Source organism: Pecten maximus, chromosome 18 (assembly GCF_902652985.1).
Source record: "Pecten maximus chromosome 18, xPecMax1.1, whole genome shotgun sequence".
NCBI lineage: Eukaryota > Metazoa > Mollusca > Bivalvia > Pectinida > Pectinidae > Pecten > Pecten maximus.
In genome coordinates this window covers 25731029-25750476 of record NC_047032.1, presented here as the reverse complement: position 1 = coordinate 25750476, position 19448 = coordinate 25731029, and the positions used below count along the sequence as shown (strand labels likewise).

Genomic DNA, 19448 nt, shown 5'->3' with positions numbered 1-19448 from the left:
CATTATTTCCAATGGCATTTAAACAAATCATGCTCAAAAATAATTCCCCCTTATAAAATATAGTTAAGTTAACCCCCTCCCCAGGGGGAAAGTGTGACCCCAGGGTCATGAACACCTTAATACCTTTCCATCTTTGCAGAGTATTTGAGTAGTTATCATATTGTGGTATTGATAAGAAAAGTTAAGAAATTTCCATCAATTTGACATTTTGGCCAGCCTATAAGACCCCTGGGAGGTGGGGACCATATAAGTAAAAAATTTGGTTGACCTTTGACCATTGAAGGCTTCTGCAAAATTTCATTGAAATTGGTCCTGGGGAATTTCGGAGAAGTAGAAAATGTAAACTGTTCATGGATGGACAACACATGATGGAAAATGCACGCTGATGGACAAAAGACAGTTGGAATAGTTCACTTAAGATTTCCTTTGAGCAACCAGGACGAGGGTCATAATATTTGAATTAGGACATAATATTGTTGTATTGGTATCATAATTAATTTATGCAAAAAGGGAACAACTACAACAAAATCATCCTTCATACATTTATTTTGACATAATTTTAAATGTTTTTGAATAAACATAATGCACATGTTTCTTTTATAAAACTGGTTACCATAACAACGTCAACCAAACAAGAGGTATACAGACATATAGATATAACAGGTTTACAATAAGAAATAATGGCTACAATCAGAGTTCTTGATTAATTAAATCAAAATTTAAATTTCAAATAAAAAACAGAAACTTCTACATTCAATGCCTGTGACTAAGGGTAGGTAACTTTCATCTTTTCAAGCCATCATCGACCTAGAATATTAGTTAGACAGTCTAGAGAATTTTTATTTTTAGCAAAAAAAAAAATTACCCACTGGCGATATAATTGACACTAGTAGTTTTTTTCCTTGGATCTGACACCAACTTGTTTCACAGATAGAGTTTCATTTTGGTCTACAACTAGTATTGTTTATACATTGATATTGAAGAAAATTGATAACAAAATGTGATTTTTTTATTCATTTTACACACATGTGACATTTGAAGTGAGATCTAAAAAGAAAGCAAATTTCCTTCGTAAAGATATTCTTGCAATTAATTTTAATAAGGATGACTGTTCAACAATTTCGCATTGGTTGTGTGAGCTTCAAAGATCATTGTAAGGTTCACTGCATGTTGGTGCACTTTCTACTGTATCTCTGATAAAGAAGTCTAAAGATATAATATGACATTCTCATAACTTGGAAAGGACTCCTAAATACCCTATCCATATGAAGACAAAATGATGGAAAACTCTACTTTAACTGATCATTACATGTGTATAATATGATACAATTAACAGGTATTCATTAAATTGTTTATCAATAGCAATCATCATTTTCTCGTCAATCTCAATCACTTGTTTATTTTCAGACCAAATTTTGTATGTTCTGTGGCAGTTGATAAACGACAAAAAAAACACTGACCAGGCACAAATTCTCAACCCTTTAATTTGTAAACACATATATTATACTGACCGTAGGGTTGAGAATTAATGTCGAGTCCCTGTACATTAAATCACATGTACAAAAAGTTATATATTTGGTTACATAGAGTTGACTTAATTCTAATATAATTGAGGTTTCAAGTGGAAATTACACAGAAAGTAATATTTTTGAGGAAACTATTGGGTCTAGATGAGCTGCCTAACCGGTATTACTTTTACTTGCACCAGATTTGCCAGGCAAACACTCAAACAATAGATTTTTGTGAGAATTACTTGAAATCATAACAGAGAATATCTTAGTGACAATGAGTTATTTAACTTAAATCATTCAGCAAAAAAAAATAATATTTATATATATACAGTATATAAAAAAAATCAGGAAATAGGGAGGAAACCCTGGACTAAACTCATGGGTGGGTAGCATGGAAATATAGTTAATGTTTAGTGTCTCATGATTGTGAATTAAACATATATTATGTCATCACAATATTTTAACTGTTTTTAAATTCAAATCTTTAAAATTTGAATCTATACCTGTGTGAAGACATTCATGTTTATTTTCTCTTCCACCACAAGTTTGAAGTGTTCCGCCTAGAACCGGTTAGCAGGGTGCGGTGCCCTGCCCTTAATTTCAAAGTAAAAATGTTCTTTGCCCCTATTTTCCATTGCACTGCCTCATTTCCAAGCGACCCCTAATATAGTTAGTACACTCACTGATTTTTTTAATAAATTGATATTGTACGAAACAAAACTTGATTAATTGATTGATTTATTTGTTGTCATAACTTCTAACGGGTAATCCTGTCTAACATAATGCTTCAAAAAAAAAAGAAGAAAAGAAATATTGTCAGGTTAGATAACTCCACACCAGATACATAATGAAACAAGTTATAATCATACCACCAAACAGAATGTATTTGTCTTGGTAGCTACGTTTCTCAATAAGTCTCATTACTGTATTACTGAGTCCTAATACATTAGCGACATCTAACATCTTTTTGTGTGCACCTTTCAGAGTGATTCGCTGGTCCCGAAGATTGTCTATAATGCTGTTTCCAGAACCTAGCATGTTATCTATATCACGGTGTGAACTCCGGAGCCGTTCATTGTGGGCTATTCCAGCATCTATCTGGATAGACGTGTCACGGTCTTGATCATTAGTGGTGAATGTGCGTGTGAGAAGTGCTTCTCTCTCTCTTTCCTCTTCTTCCTTCACGTAACTGGAAATAGAAAATTAGAACAGATGTATGGAACACAGACAAAATCACTAAGAAATTCTACCTATTGGTATATATAATTATATCTATTTAAAATGTCAACAAAATTCTGTAAACATATGGCAGAAATTTAACAGTATGATATTTATATCAAAGAAAACAAGAATAAGATTGTGCACTTATTGAAACCATTTACATTAGAAAAGTTCTCTCTAGGAAACCATCCTTTACATAATAAGTTAAATGACAGATCAGCAAGGAAGCAACATTTTACAGAATTAAAATTTATTTAACACACAGTTATTGTTTTCTTTCAAAATATAAGATATGATGTGCTTTTAAGGTGTAACACATTTATTTATTTATTTATTAATTTTTATATTGAATTAATTTTGTATTAACGGGTATAGATATTGATATTAAAAGAATCTAAAATTGTAATTCTCAATAAAATAATCTATGTAAAATATATGGTCATCATCCAGGTTCAGCAAAGAGATTATTGACTGGATGGCAATCTTTGTTTCCAACAGAGAACAAATGGTATGTCTAAAAGGAGATTATTCATATTGGTCCATAGTAATGTCCAGTTTACCTAAAGAGTTGCCTTGGGACCCTTTTGTTTGTATTGTTTATCAATATCAACTCTAGATCTATGGGCTACCTGTTTGCTGATGATACTAAATTGTACAGAGTAATACCGTACATCAGATTTTTTTTAGCGTATGCCAAATTTCGCGTTTCCTGTACATATCATCATGTTTTATTTTTAGCGTATTTCATTTTTAGCCTTTACACAGCAAATAATTTTCATATACGACACAAAAACTAAGCAATGATATTTATTGACAATCCAAATGTATACAACACGCAGTACACAATATACATCGTACATCAAACTGTGCGTACCACAGCCACACGCTTCAATGTACATATATATGTATACAGGGATTGCACTATACCAGTACTTGTTACAAATCAAGAACTTTGGAGATGCCTGCATCTCTGAATCCGTTCATTATCACACCAGATTGTGAGGTATAAGAATTTTAAAATTAAATATAGACACTCTGGATCTCCAAGTAGATATACAAAGACTCTCTGGAGAGATGAATGGTTATTGAGGTTCCATCCAGTGAGAAATGTATGTACAAAAAGTTCATACACTAGGAGAATGAACCTATTACTTAAATGATGAAGAATTAGAAGATGTATCATGCCCTCTGAAGGATCCTGGAGTAGTTATAGATAATGTTCTTACTTTTGGAGACAAAATAAGCATACACGGTACAGGTTAAAAAGGCACACTCCCTGTTCACTGTAATAAACAAACCTTTCAATACATGAATGAATTTACTTTCCTATATTTATATCTCCTGTTAGAGCTTGTGAATTCAGGTTGGTACCAACATACGGTTAAGCATATTGATATGATGGAAGGGGGTTCAGAGAAGGGCAACGAAACAGCTACCAGGGTTCAGGGATCTCTCATATTCAGAAGTGCTGAAAAGACCCACAAGAGGAGAAATAGTCTTAGAGAAAGTAACAAACAGTGTATATAACAGAAATGTCCCAGATTTCTTTACAAGAGATCCCAGAGAGATATTGGCGCCCACCATTGAATCATCCATATCAGTCAAATGAAAGACTGTTCTCTGATCATTCCAAAAACCAAAATGCATAACTAGGGAGCAAGGAGACCTACATATAAAATTTGAGAAAGATCCCTTCAGCACTTTCAGAGATATTGATCTAGCAGTAAAAAACTTCAATTGTCAAAATCCAAGATGGCTGCCTGTTTGCCATGTTGTTCTCTGATCGATCCCAAACTGTAATATTCCCACCTAGGGACCAAGGGAAACCTATACATATCAAATTTAAGAAAAAATTATTTCCGAGATCTAGTGGTAACAAACTTCAATAGTTGAAATCCAAGATGGCCACCTGTTGGCCATGTTTACGAGCTGTCTCAAAATGCAATATGCATAACTAGGGACCAAGGAGAACTTACATATGAAATTTTGGAAAGATCCTTCCTGTACTTTCTGAGAAAAAGCTATAACAAGGATTGTTTAAGGAGGGACAGATGGACCGATGTCCGTACTCACTCAACATCCTTATGGGGTGCATTCACAGATTCGTTGCATCAAAATATCTTTGGAGATATATTTTAAAGAATTTTTTTTACCCATAATTCAACAATAAATCTTACTTTGCATGTGGTTTTTAGTTTTAGCAACAGAATGAACAGAAATAAAAACAGATTAGATTGCACCCCACAAGTTGACAGACAATACACTACAACCCTCTAGTCAACCGTGGCCGTTCGTCCTGACGGACCATGGACGTAAGGCGATTTGAATAGCCCATCATCTCATTCTGATTGACCAGCTTAAAGCTACGGTCTATACGACGGAATAGAACATTGATATGGGACTAAATGGGTGTTTGGAGGGTAAATAAATATCTCATTTATCCATATATGTAAGATAGGTGTCATATAAAATCCACATTTTCATATAGCAGCTAGCTGTGCGCTCTGACCCTAGATTACTCCTATAGGTATAAAGTATGATTACATTGGTGGATATTATGACCTCATATTGGATCAGCGCATGTTTCTTGTAGCTGCCAGCGTCCTGATCCAGGGGCGCAACATAAAAGTGTCATAAACCATCTAAAACGATAACTTATGTTACAACTATGTGTATAGGATTACTTGTTGATGAAGTATTAATCCATTTATGCACTAACTGTTGATTGACACCTCTTAAATATAATTAAATCCACACAAATTCACTTGCAACCTACTGTGTTTAAATTCTGGGTTACCAAAATGCCATTACCTTTCCGGTTAGTATAAAATAAGGAACGTAAATGAAATTTTAACTATGTATCACATTGTTTCGTCAATTTCAACTCCCAATTTGGATAAACCAGGAATAATCCAGGGAGGTCACAATCAAAATAAGTATGGCAGTATATTTAAGTGGGACCTACTCTTAAACGACAAGAAAGGATAATAATAACTGGCTTTTGTATTCAAATATGGACACAAATTTTGAAACTGCATATACGTATTTATCTTAGCTAAATAGAATAAGGTAGGTCACATTGTAATAAATGTGAGAATGATAACTTTTAAACATTTTTAATTAGGTGTGTCACAGCATGCAACAGGTCCTATGTACAGTGGTAATCAGAGGTTACATATGACAGCCTGTCAAAAGTTTCCTATTTATTATTAGAGTAGCCCTACACCAGACATGGTGCCAGGGCCGGGCCAGAGGAAACTCGGGCTAGATCATTAGACACATTACCAGAGGTCAGTTAAAAAGCAGTATCCACAACATTCAAATGTGGCACCCAGTGTAGAGGATGTTGAGATCATGTATTGGAAAATTAAACTAAACAAAACTAAAGACCAGTAATTCAGAGGTCCCGGGTTCGATCCCTAGCGGAGGCAGTGATTTAAATTTAATTAATCCTGCGCTCTGTTACATTGGCGCCCATGTAGGGACTCGGGAATGATACTCGTCGCTGCTTGTGAAGGCATCGATGTTACCCCTGGAAACTCGAGGACGAGTTCTTTCCTGGAGGGGGAGTATGTAACCCTGGTAAATACTAGCCGCAATATACCGCTCAGCTAGAGAGATCTTCTCTTTAGCTCTATAGGTTGAGCGTAAGACCAGTAAGTCAGAGGTCCCGGGTTCGATCCCTAGCGGAGGCAGTGATTTAAATTTAATTAATCCTGCCCTCTGTTACATTGGCGCCCATGTAGGGACTCGGGAATGATACTCGTCGCTGCTTGTGAAGGCATCGATGTTACCCCTGGAAACTCGAGGACGAGTTCTTTCCTGGAGGGGGAGTATGTAACCCTGGTAAATACTAGCCGCAATATACCGTTCAGCTAGAGAGATCTTCTCTTTAGCTCTATCGGTTGAGCGTAAGACTAGTAAGTCAGAGGTCCCGGGTTCGATCCCTAGCGGAGGCAGGGATTTAAATTAAATTAATCCTGCTCTCTGTTACATTAATTAGCACTATCTTTTTGTATTTTACCATTGTAAAACTTCATGATATCACATGATAGGGTCAACCAATTAATGATCATAGCAGATATCTGATTGGTTAATACCAATTTAAGAACGTGATATTTTGCCCACCGTTTGTGTTGAATCTGACGTAGGGCGGCCTGTATGTGCTGACAGTCGTACTTCAGCTGGTCAACTCTCATTTTAGCATGTGCACGACGTGTTGGAGGTTCCTTGTTGACCAGGATCTCAAGGCGCTCACAGTTACTGACGATATGGTCGATGTGAGCCTGTATTTCGTTTTCTATCAAGTGAACATGATCACCAACATTCTTTTCCACTTTCCCCAGGTCGCTTTGAACTTCCTGAATTAATTTATTTGTTTGGTGATACAGTGATTCCATTGTATCTGTTTTCACTCTTTCTTCTAACGATAATGTCTGTGGTCAGTTTTGTCCAAAATTCACCATTCCAGTGTCAGAAAAATACGGCCATATGATGGGTGATACAAATTGAACCGACGTGTCAGTCTGGCTTCCAGGCCAAAATCCAAAAATCAATGTCAATTTTACGCTCAACATTTTTGAGTATTTTCTCCTTATTGTTAAGCGTTTTGATGCGCATGATTATATTATTCACTTTGCATGACCACACTTCCGGTTGTTTACATGCATGCTGTGGAAACATATTTCATAATATTTGAGCTAATTCAATGTGTGAAAGGTAAATAATGCATTGACAAGTGTGTTTTTATAATGTAATTGGACATATCCAACAATTTTTGCACAGTATCAATCGATGTCATATATCTACTAAACTCACTGACAGCACGCTTTCAAGATTTATTAGATCTACATAGCTCGATGGCGAGATTGACTCGCATTTATTTGCAAACATTTTTTACCTGTCGTGGTTGAATGTATATATGTATCCTAAACATAGTTGCTTTTGACATTTGCCATTATCAATAGTGCCATATCTACCGAACTATTAATAACAGTTTTAAATATTCAAAAATAGACTGGATAATTTCTATAATTAATATTTAACTGTAAAAAATGTGTTCATGTACAGGAAATATACTTTACGATACTATCCTTTCATAATTGTTTAGTCATTAAATATAAATCTTTCAAAAGTACACAGAAGTTTTGGCTCATTGGGTAATAAAACCTAGTCTTGAGTTTCTGCTGGCCACCATTACCAGACATGCTACATTTTGGCAGACAGATTCGCTGGTATAAGGGCCTCGAAGTAAGTTTTACATCTTGTATAGAGGCATCAATTGTTTTTCTAAATATCATGTTGGTGCTGATTGGGAACTTTTTTTCCCCCTACACCGACTTTGAGTCCCGGTTGCACGCGCACGATTTACTAAATGTTATTTACATTTAAAAGATCAATAATTTGACATTATTAATAGGTATATATACATAGGGGGTGTCTCATAGTGTAAGTGATATACATACACATTAGCGTTTGTTAACTTGTGGATGTTATTTTGATAGTCGATTTCTGATTATTTGTCAAGTGGCGGAGCAATCCCCACACAACTTGGACAAGGAATCAATAATTAGTTTATTTACACAACAATTTTGTTTAAAAACACTGTACTTGTGCTTGTACTTGGCTACTAGATCTATAGAATGTTCATAGGGTAACCAAGATGCCCAGTACAGACAACCAAAAATGGGATACTGGGATTACACTACTGTTTCCATTTAGGAGAACTTATCATTGTTGTTCTTCCAATGACTATTGAGCTTGGTCTTGAAGCTATTGACAGTTCTTGCGGTCACCACATCATCTGGTAGTCCGTTCCAAAGGTTGACAACACGGTTTGAAAATGTGTTTTTGCTTGTATTAAGGAGGAACTGCTTTTTGAACAGTTTGTTGACATTACCTCTGGTAGCTGTGTAATTGCGTTGACAAAACATTCTGCTTGAATCTATGTGATCAATATTATTTATAATTTTATAGAGTTGAATCAGGTCAGAACGTTTGCGCCTGTACTCCAGCGTAGGTAGTCCTAATGTCCTCAGGCGAAGCTCATAAGGTAGATCCTTAAGGGTCGGTACCCGTTTTGTAGCCCTTCTTTGTACATTTTCTAGCGTATTTTTATCCTTTTGGAGGAATGGGGACCAAACAGATGTCGCATACTCCAGGTGGGGTCTCACCAATGTTTTATATAGTGTGGTAAATATTGCTGGGTCCATGTGAGTAAAGGTCCTGAAAATTACTCCCATTATCTGGTTTGCCTTTGCTGCTGATGAGTTGGAATGTCCTGAAAAGCTTAGTTTATCGTCTATTTTTACTCCAAGGTCTGTTTCGTATTGGACTTTTTGGATATGGACTTCCTCATTGGTGTTTTTGATTTTGTATATTGATGTTTTTGGATTGTCTTGGCTTATACTCTTCGAACACTTGTCTGTCAAACTTGTGTCCAAAGAAACTTAATGTTTCTTTTGATCAGCAAAAATAAGCCATAAAGTGTAATTTACAAGGTCAGCTATCAAAAAACTATCTTTACTAAGGAAACAAATGTGATTTTGGATGTTGTAAGAAAACCCACATGGGAAAACCAACATGCCATAATGTTAGAGAAATAATTAACCCAACAGACATCATTCCTTTAGCTTAATGCCAGCACATCTCGAACCTTGATTCTTGGGGAGAGTGGTCTGAACCTCACTAATTTGAATCTCATTAATTTTAACACTCTCATCACATCCATATTCTTGAAGTACAGTATATCATAAAAGTAACTAATTAATATGAAAGATAGCCTTAGCCATATTTATCATATGATGCATATCTCAATTTACTGTCAGAATTTCAAACAACTGGACAATATCAAATCATACTTTATTTATCCCTGATGCTGGATTTCAATACAGTGGACCTGTGATAATCCGGACAACGATAGTCCGAAAAACTCACAATCTGGATGTAAATGTCCCGGAACAGATTCCGAATCCAGAACTCCATTTTGTGAATGGAATATTATTCTATTAGTAAAATTCCGGCAGTAATCTGGACGTTTTTTCTCGCCACGTGGAGAAAAAAAGTCTGGATCAGTCACCCATGTCGACATCTGAACAGCTAGCTCGCTTGACAACACTGAGTAGTCATAGCAACCGCTGCAAGGTCTTAGCCCAAGGCATTTACCTTTGCAGCTCGGTTTTTGTACTAAGCTTTTCTATGCAGCGAATTAACGTATTATAGACTTTTTTTTTGTTGCAAATGTAAACCAGATGATACTTTAGCTATGATATCATCAAATGTTATTCTGTTGTTAGTACATACAAATCCAAAAAGTAACATATGTAACCAAGATATGATTATTATCTATCATAAGTAATATACGGAAAGAACATCTGTAATTGAATTCACACTGAACGAAACTTAGATATTGTTTAAATTGACGGTCTTTCACAAAGACATTGGCTTGTATAAAAAAACATTGACTGTTGGCAAGTCTTTTATTTAAGGTTTTTTAACCCCCGTAAAAATCACGAAACATAGTCGTTAATTTTATGTTTTTAACCTAGTATGTAAAAATCATAAAATGTGGACAAAACCTTTGTGCTATTTTAACATTCTGCAGGGTCTTCATCTTACGTAAAATTACTTTTTTAAAAATCAGATTGTATGTACAGTAGTGGTACTTGGCACATGTGTGTTTTGTACGCACCTGTGTTGTTTGTAGGTCACCATGGCTGACTTAACTTATTCGTTAAAACAGTTCTGTGAGAAAAAAAATACTGTGTTACAGTATTATTCAGAAATGTTGGTTTAAACATATATTTCTTCATCATCGTCGCTATACGGAAGCCGCTCCGTAATAGGTAACTAAAAATAGAACAACTTTCACTTAAAGATGTTCCTCTTAAAATATTGTTTATTTCCAATTTTAGAAAGAAAGAAACGTAGACCGAAACAAGAATCATATAACAAACATATGTTAATATTTATATTAAAAAAAATATACCAAATCATTTATGAAGTGTGTAAACATTTCCAAGTGTATATAATCAAGGGAAATATGTCTTTCGCGACATATTTATTTGCAAAGTCGACGAAATTCGGCAGTCTGGAAACCCGTAATCCGGACGGTATGGGCTGGGAGCAAAGGTGTCCTGATTATCGAGGCACCACTGTATATAAATTTACAATGTAATTTTTACTGATCAATTGTAACAAGCTCATGTGGCTACAGCTCTGAGTTTGTATCTACCAAGTTTTCTCTCTTCTGTTATAAAAGCAACCTTTTCAGGTATTAACATTGAGAACCATTAATAGGCTGTAATGGTTTTCCTGACTTTTTATTTGAATACAGGCGACCATACGGTTCCATTTGTGTTGAAACAGCAGATGAAGTAACTGATTTCAATGCGTTAATACTCGTGCATAATCATTGATAAGTTTATATATATAGTTTTAATGATACATATATAACCTGTCTAAACAGGATGTCACTGGGACCAGACTATTTGGCCAGTTTACACAGGTATCCGGTTTATAGAGATCGGTAATAATCAACATCTGAGAATGGGTTTGACTAATTTAAAACAAAGAAAATGTACACCCCGACTGTTGAATTACTTACTACAACAGAGGAAAAGTCAGTCGTTCTACGATCTGGATGTTTAATTTTCAAAGTGCATTATAACAAAAAAAAGGGTTTAAGTCCGTTACAGATGGGAAATACCAATCTCTTTGTTAATTGCAAACGATAATAACAGATTTAATAATCTAATAAATGTAGCTGTGTGAACATATCTCCATGTCCATGCCGGAACAGTGTATGAATCAGCAATACAGTCGTTGTTGGTATTTTTCCTCGAGGATTTTACCATCTTATTAGTCACTGACCAAATCGTTTTCCTAGTCTCTTGAGTAAGGCAGCTCAGTTTCTATCACTGCCTCGCTAGGCACATGTGACATGTAAAACGTTTTACATATTCTGAGTCGTTCTCAGTATCAACATACGGGCATACTTAGGTCTGTATCAACTGGACGCTTGAAATGCACCCTTGTGTGCTTTATGTTTTTAGGAACATTTGAGAAGTATTCACAATATGTAACGGTAATCCTTTCGGAGTGGTAAATAGTCAACCATGTCAAGATGCCAATTAAAATTACAGGTAAATAACACCATTGGGCACTTCAAGCAGTGACATGGTCTTTACCCTGAGTAATCGGTAATTTTGAAAGTCTTCAAAGTGTTTGTTTAGATAGTTGCTTGTTGAGAAAACATGATGGTTGATTTTAGACGTATACTTATACCATGGTCAATTAAACAACACCAGTTTTCAGAATAGACAGGTTCCAGATTCTACAGGTTTTATCTACTATAATTTATTAGGGGAAATGCCAGGACCAAAGTATAAAGCCGAAATAGACAAGGATTCGGATTTCACAGGGGCCGGGGCAGGAAATTACGGTAGCCCAAAAGTTATAATTAGTGGGTTTATAGGTGGCCAGTCCAAAAGTTATTATTAGTGGGTTTATAGGTGGCCAGCCCAAAAGTTATAATTAGTGGGTTTATAGGTGGCCAGCCCAAAAGTTATAATTAGTGGGTTTATAGGTGGCCAGCCCAAAAGTTATAATTAGTGGGTTTATAGGTGGCCAGCCCAAAAGTTATAATTAGTGGGTTTATAGGTGGCCAGCCCCAAAGTTATCATTAGTGGGTTTATAGGTGGCCAGCCCAAAAGTTATAATTAGTGGGTTTATAGGTGGCCAGCCCCAAAGTTATCATTAGTGGGTTTATAGGTGGCCAGCCCAAAAGTTATTATTAGTGGGTTTATAGGTGGCCAGCCCCAAAGTTATCATTAGTGGGTTTATAGGTGGCCAGCCCCAAAGTTATCATTAGTGGGTTTATAGGTGGCCAGCCCCAAAGTTATTATTAGTGGGTTTATAGGTGGCCAGCCCCAAAGTTATCATTAGTGGGTTTATAGGTGGCCAGCCCCAAAGTTATAATTAGTGGGTTTATAGGTGGCCAGCCCAAAAGTTATTATTAGTGGGTTTATAGGTGGCCAGCCCAAAAGTTATAATTAGTGGGTTTATAGGTGGCCAGTCCAAAAGTTATTATTAGTGGGATTATAGGTGGCCAGTCCAAAAGTTAGTGAGTAAATTATAAGTGGGTAGGCAAGGTTGCCACCCTCTAGAGATACCAAAGTGGGAGACCTCCCACCAAGGGAGTGTTCGATACAGGAGACAACATCAATTGTTTTTATGCAGTCATTTTCATCATACCCAGAATTGTTTTATAAGTGAATTAAAAATATTGAAATATACATCTAGATGCCATATGGATAGTGATATTAAGAAAAGTCCTTCATTTAAGTGGGGCCCAAAAGTAGATAGTTTCATAAGAGTTTTCATGATTGCAAATATATATTACATCCTTTTGTATATCAGCAAAACTACTGTAAAATAATACAACAATAGGTCATTGTAATATTGAATTATTTTTTACCTGTTTCAGGTTGACGATGTATGTAGGGTGATACAACAACAATGGGAAAGGATAAAAACATTCTGTACCTGGGGAACCTGCGTCGGGACCTGCCTCTGATAGAACTGAAAAACAACCTGTTGGAGCTCTTTTGTAACTATATTGGTGTTGTTGTGGACTGGAATGATATTGATATTAAGAAGGGCAAGCAGGCCTGGTTCGCATTTGTAGATCTGCACGATGAGGGCGAGGCTTCAGAAACCCTGGAGGAGCTTGCCTCCTGGGAAAACCGTCGTAATCTTCGTTATAACTTCACTTACATAGTACAGCCATACGAGTCGCTAACTGTTGATTATAAAAAAGTGAAGAAGCCAAGGAAAAGTAAGAAGCCTAAAGCAGACGAACATGGGGATGAGCATTCCTTATCTGGTTCTAGGAACAATAACGCAGTGGGAAAAGACAACAAAGATACCAAATCACAACCTACTGTCAAACAGACTGGAGAGACAATTTCAACCAATGATAAAAAGGCTAAACAGACTGAAAAGGAAGGAGAAAAGACGAATCCTCCAAAACATTTAAAACCAAAGACTGCAACAAGCAGTACAGAGGGGCAGGAAACAGCAAGAGCCGGTGTAGCAAACTTGAGTCTAAGTGAGAATCACTGCTCAACCTCAACATCCATGACTGGGTGTCCGGTCAAGGCGTCACCTACCGCTACCTCGACCACAGGTCTTGTACAGCCGACCGGTCGACACTACACCTTTGATCAGTATTTAGGCACAGAGACACGAAGTAGAGAGTATAAACTAGGGCTCTGGTAACTATATAAAGAAGCAACTGAACAAGGATGTTGGAAAATATGTGTGTGGTTTCCTCAATAGCAGAGAGGCTGGTACTTTGATGATTGGGGTCAGTGACACAGGTAAGTATTTCATACAGACTGATGCTAACTTGACCAGAATTCTGTTTGCCCCATACATTGTAAAGTATTACAAAATTCAGTTCATATGTAATTTGTTATTAAAAGATAAAAATTACAAATATTTTTAACTTATCTGTCTTTTGGGCAAAGGGCAATGTAAACTTTGCGTGTATTGATTTGAGAGCCACACTCATGACTTAAATTGTTTAATAGATATTGAAATTCTCTTGAATTAAATCCTCCAACAAAGTCTTCACTAAGTGAGCTGTAGAATATTAAATTAAGTGATACAATCAGGCCCTTTGAGCCTCTTATTTAATGAAACATTCAAGATCTGGCCTTCCCTTTCACTGGTTTGCCTCATTTTAGGAAGAAATATAGTGGGTTTGGAAAGAAATTTTCATAATTAGTAAACTGTAAATTGGAAATTTCTTTAGATAGGAATAATTTCAGTTAGTGATGGGACTCATTATATAGCTCCAAAAAAGCCTCCAGAAAGATAGTTCTGAAGATGGCATCCGTGGACGATAAAGAGATATTGCACTTTCTGGCTATATATTGTACGTAATTTCCTGACCATTTTGTTGATGCTGACAGGTCACGTAAAAGGTGTGGAGTGTAGCCAACCACAGGAGGACAAGGCCAGACTCGACATTGACATGGCTATTAAAACTATAAACCCTGCCATCTTTCCAAATATGTACACAGTCGAGTTTGTTCCAGTCCTCGCCAATGCTTTACCATCTGGTAAGTTCTCTGCTGATGGAAATGCTTTACCTAAATTTGGTTTGGTCTTATTTTGTATATTATTCATTTTACACATCATGATAATGACATTGTGTATATTTATGTGAAAACCAAATCAAATTGAGAATTTCCATTTTCATTTATTGCCTTTGTTTCATTGGAGACCATTTATACTTCCTTCTGTATCCTACATGTAGTTCAAAGTCCACTTTCTCCTGTTTTCTGTATAATTATTTTTCCAGAGCTTGATATGCTGCCTTTAAAAAAATCTTGACTATTTTGATTTGTTAGTATCTACCGTTCTTAATTAACAGTCCATGATCATTCAGATTTTGAAAATGGTTGTAAATTATCAAAATTTCATGTCGTTACTTTGTCAGTGTCCAATGGCATGTAATATAAAATAACCCAAGCTACCTCCTTTGGGTTACTTAAAAATATTTTAACATAAATACCATAAATTTCTCAGATAAGAATGATCTATCCAAGATAATTTTATTTTATTTATTCAAGCCCTAGTAAGGTCATTGCATTTTCATAATTTTGTTTTTGACTGCAGTGTTATGGCAGGCTTTTTTTCTCACTGGCCTTTTTGTCTCATTAAAAAAAGCCCTGTATGGTACAGGATTGTCCATCCGTCTGCTTGGCCCAGTCGACGTAAACTTTTTTTGTCCAGTAATCTCCTACATTTATTGACTGACATGATCTCTTTGAAACATGGTAAGATATATAACAATGATATATAGTTTTTCCCTGAATAGCATTGAGATTCGACTGTTTTTGCAAAAGTGATTTTTCTTTGTTTATTGCAGTATTTGAATTTTGTCCTTTAGACTGATTTCTTTGAAACTTGGGAGGCTTTATAAGCATGTTATCAAGTTGTCTTAAATGAGTTGGAGACTATTTTAGTAATTGCTGATAACTGGTATTCTCCAAAATGTAAGAAAATTAAATATGTATATACATGTACTTTGTACTGACAGATATGGGTTTCAGATGCGAATCTTATTTCAATGCAGGATAGTATATAACACTTCATGTATTTGGTGTAAATAACATTTGACAGGCGTATATTGTTCCATCCGACAGTACTCTTTGTTTCCTACATAATGCATTCAAATAATTGCCTTAATGACCTTAGCTGTTAATAGGACGTTAAACAAATAAAACCAAACCAAACCAAACCTTACAAATGCTAATTTGAAATAAGTTAATGTACAAGTACAGTATTAAAACCCATTAAGATACACAAAATTAAGTGTTTCAAGTTTCATCTGTCACCAACTCAGAACTCTCGATTCATGCTACAAAGGCATGATAGAAATACAAACTCATATTAGAAGAGAGAAATGAATTAAAAAGGTACTATACCTGTCACTATCCTTGATACTTGAGGAATATGTTCACTTTCGCTCTCTACACCCCTGGAATATATCGTGGCAAAATTGAAGGCTCCGTCACCGCCATCTTGTGGATAAAACAAAAAGATTAGTGTTGCACTTTGATGTTTATCAGACGAATCTCGAGGTCGATATGATATTAAAGTGACTAGGTTTGAAGTTTTTTGTTACTCTTTTTTTAATCTTCAAATGAAATGCCTTAACTTATTTTCCTGAAAATAATCAAATGGCTATTCATGTTAGGTTTTCCGTGAAATATTCCAAGGGTGTAGAAAGTGAAAGTTAACATAATCCCTGAAGTATCTAGGATACAATAAATGTAGTAGACTTAGTGTTCAGTACCAAATGTCATCCGTTACAGAGCCGTTCCTGTTTGTGTTACGAGAATATAAATGTATTAGACTTATAGTGTTCAGTACCAAATGTCATCCGTTACAGAGCCACCCCTGTTTGTGTGGCAAGAATATAAATGTATTTTAGTCTTCAGTACCAAATGTCATCTGTTACAGAGCCGTTCCTGTTTGTGTTACGAGAATACAATAAATGTATTAGACTTGGTGTTCAGTACCAAATGTCATCCGTTACAGAGACGCCCCTCTTTGTGTGGCAAGAATATAAATGTAGTAGACTTAGTGTTCAGTACCAAATGTCATCCGTTACAGAGCCACCCCTGTTTGTGTGGCAAGAATATAAATGTAGTAGACTTAGTGTTCAGTACCAAATGTCATCTGTTACAGAGCCGCCCCTGTTTGTGTTACAAGAATACAATAAATGTATTAGACTTAGTGTTCAGTACCAAATGTCATCTGTTACAGAGTGTTCCTCTTTGTGTGGCGAGAATATAAATGTATTAGACTTAGTCTTCAGTACCAAATGTCATCCGTTACAGAGTGTTCCTCTTTGTGTGGCGAGAATATAAATGTAGTAGACTTAGTGTTCAGTACCAAATGTCATCTGTTACAGAGCCGCCCCTGTTTGTGTTGGAGGTGAGCATGAAGGACCTTGAGGACACAGATGTACTGTATGCCACCTGTGGAGATGTCTATGTCCGGCGTGATGGCAGCGTTCAGGGGCCCCTTAAGGGAGCTGAAATCCAGGAGTGGACCCGACAGGTTAGTCTGCCATCTCAAATATTTTTACAATCTAGTCAGTATCTTTACTGAAAATTTTTTCTTTCATAATGTTCTTACAATCTGCAAATTTATTGATTTTGAAATTAATATGGATGAAATTTCTTAAGACCTATTCTGTAGCAATGCTTAAGATGAAATTAAGGAAAGATTCCAAATTTTGAAAGCCTATAGGGAACAACCAACCAATTGAAAAAATAGATTTTTGAAACAGCCCCTGTGTATAGAAAGTTGAGCCAAGGATAAAATATCTGACAGCCACTGATTGGCCAGTATGTTATGAAGCGAGAAAATAGATATGTAGCCTGATAGGTAGCTATCAATAAGAAATGTTGATATTAATTTCGTAATTCCGATTGATTTTTAACCCAAAAGTTCACGTAATAACAATTAACAGGTAAACATTTAAGATTTTTAGCCCACCATCATCAGATGGTGGGCTATTCAAATCGCCCTGCGTCCGTGGTCCGTCGTCCGTCCCTCCGTCCGTCCCTCCGTCCGTCCGTAAACAATTCTTGTTATCGCTAATCCTCAGAAAGTACTGAAGAGATCTTTCTCAAACTTCATATGTAGGTTCCCCTTGGTGCCTAGTTATGCATATTGCATTTTGGGACCAATCAGAAAACAACATGGCCGACAGGCAGCCATCTTGGATTTTGACAATTGAAGTTTGTTATCGCTATTTCTGAGAAAGTACTGAAGGGATCTTTCTCAAATTTCATATGTAGGTTCCCCTTGGTGCCTAGTTATGCATATTGCATTTTGGGACCGATCGGAAAACAAGATGGCCGACAGGCAGCCATCTTGGATTTTGACCATTGAAGTTTGTTATCGCTATTTCTGAGAAAGTACTGAAGGGATCTTTCTCAAATTTCATATGTAGGTTCCTCTTGGTGCCTAGTTATGCATATTGCATTTTGGGACCGATCGAAAAACAACATGGCCGACAGGCAGCCATCTTGGATTTTGACAATTGAAGTTTGTTATCGCTATTTCTGAGAAAGTACTGAAGGGATCTTTCTCAAATTTCATATGTAGGTTCCCCTTGGTGCCTAGTTATGCATATTGCATTTTGGGACCGATCGGAAAACAAGATGGCCGACAGGCAGCCATCTTGGATTTTGACCATTGAAGTTTGTTATCGCTATTTCTGAGAAAGTACTGAAGGGATCTTTCTCAAATTTCATATGTAGGTTCCCCTTGGTGCCTAGTTATGCATATTGCATGTTGGGACCGATCGAAAAACAAGATGGCCGACAGGCAGCCATCTTGGATTTTGACCATTGAAGTTTGTTATCGCTATTTCTGAGAAAGTACTGAAGGGATCTTTCTCAAATTTCATATGTAGGTTCCTCTTGGTGCCTAGTTATGCATATTGCATTTTGGGACCGATCGGAAAACAAAATGGCCGACAGGCAGCCATCTTGGATTTTGACCATTGAAGTTTGTTATCGCTATTTCTGAGAAAGTACTGAAGGGATCTTTCTCAAATTACATATGTAGGTTCCCCTTGGTGCCTAATTATGCATATTGCATTTTGGGACCGATCGGAAAACAACATGGCCGACAGGCAGCCATCTTGGATTTTGACCATTGAAGTTTGTTATCGCTATTTCTGAGAAAGTACAGAAGGGATCTTCCTCAAATTTCATATGTAGGTTCCCCTTAGTGCCTAGTTATGCATATTGCATTTTGAGACCAATCAGAAAACAAGATGGCCGACAGGCAGCCATCTTTGATTTTGACAAATGAAGTTTGTTATCACTATTTCTGCAGGAAGTACTGAAGGGATCATTCTCAAATTTCATATGTAGGTTCCCCTTGGTGCCTAGTTATGCATATTGCATTTTGAGACCAATCAGAAAACAACATGGCCGACAGGCAGCCATCTTGGATTTTGACAATTGAAGTTTGTTATCGCTATTTCTCAGAAAGTACTGAAGGAATCTTTCTCAAATTCCATATATAGGTTCTCCTTGGTGCCTAAATCTTAGATTTCATATATAGGTTTCCCTTGTTTGAAAAGTACTAGAGGTTTCTTCTGAATTTACACAGACT

The 19448-nt window shown here is 36.3% G+C and overlaps 2 protein-coding genes across 2 annotated transcripts; one reads left to right on the top strand and one right to left on the bottom strand.

Annotated features, from left to right (window-relative positions):
- Positions 1-528: 528 nt before the first annotated feature.
- Positions 529-7277, bottom strand: LOC117316634 (Golgi SNAP receptor complex member 2-like). The gene is made up of 2 exons (XM_033871313.1): positions 6861-7277; positions 529-2700 (listed from the first exon to the last, which is right to left on the bottom strand). The coding sequence occupies exons 1-2, from the start codon at positions 7130-7132 to the stop codon at positions 2328-2330; spliced, it is 645 nt and encodes a 214-aa protein (XP_033727204.1). The 5' UTR covers positions 7133-7277; the 3' UTR covers positions 529-2327.
- A 98-nt stretch (positions 7278-7375) lies between these two features.
- LOC117316166 lies at positions 7376-17766 on the top strand. The gene is given in 5 exon segments (XM_033870676.1): positions 7376-7451; positions 13219-14000; positions 14002-14113; positions 14711-14860; positions 17224-17766. Coding segments are annotated over 4 exon segments (1212 nt in total). The 5' UTR covers positions 7376-7451; positions 13219-13250; the 3' UTR covers positions 17424-17766.
- The last annotated feature ends 1682 nt before the right edge of the window (positions 17767-19448 follow it).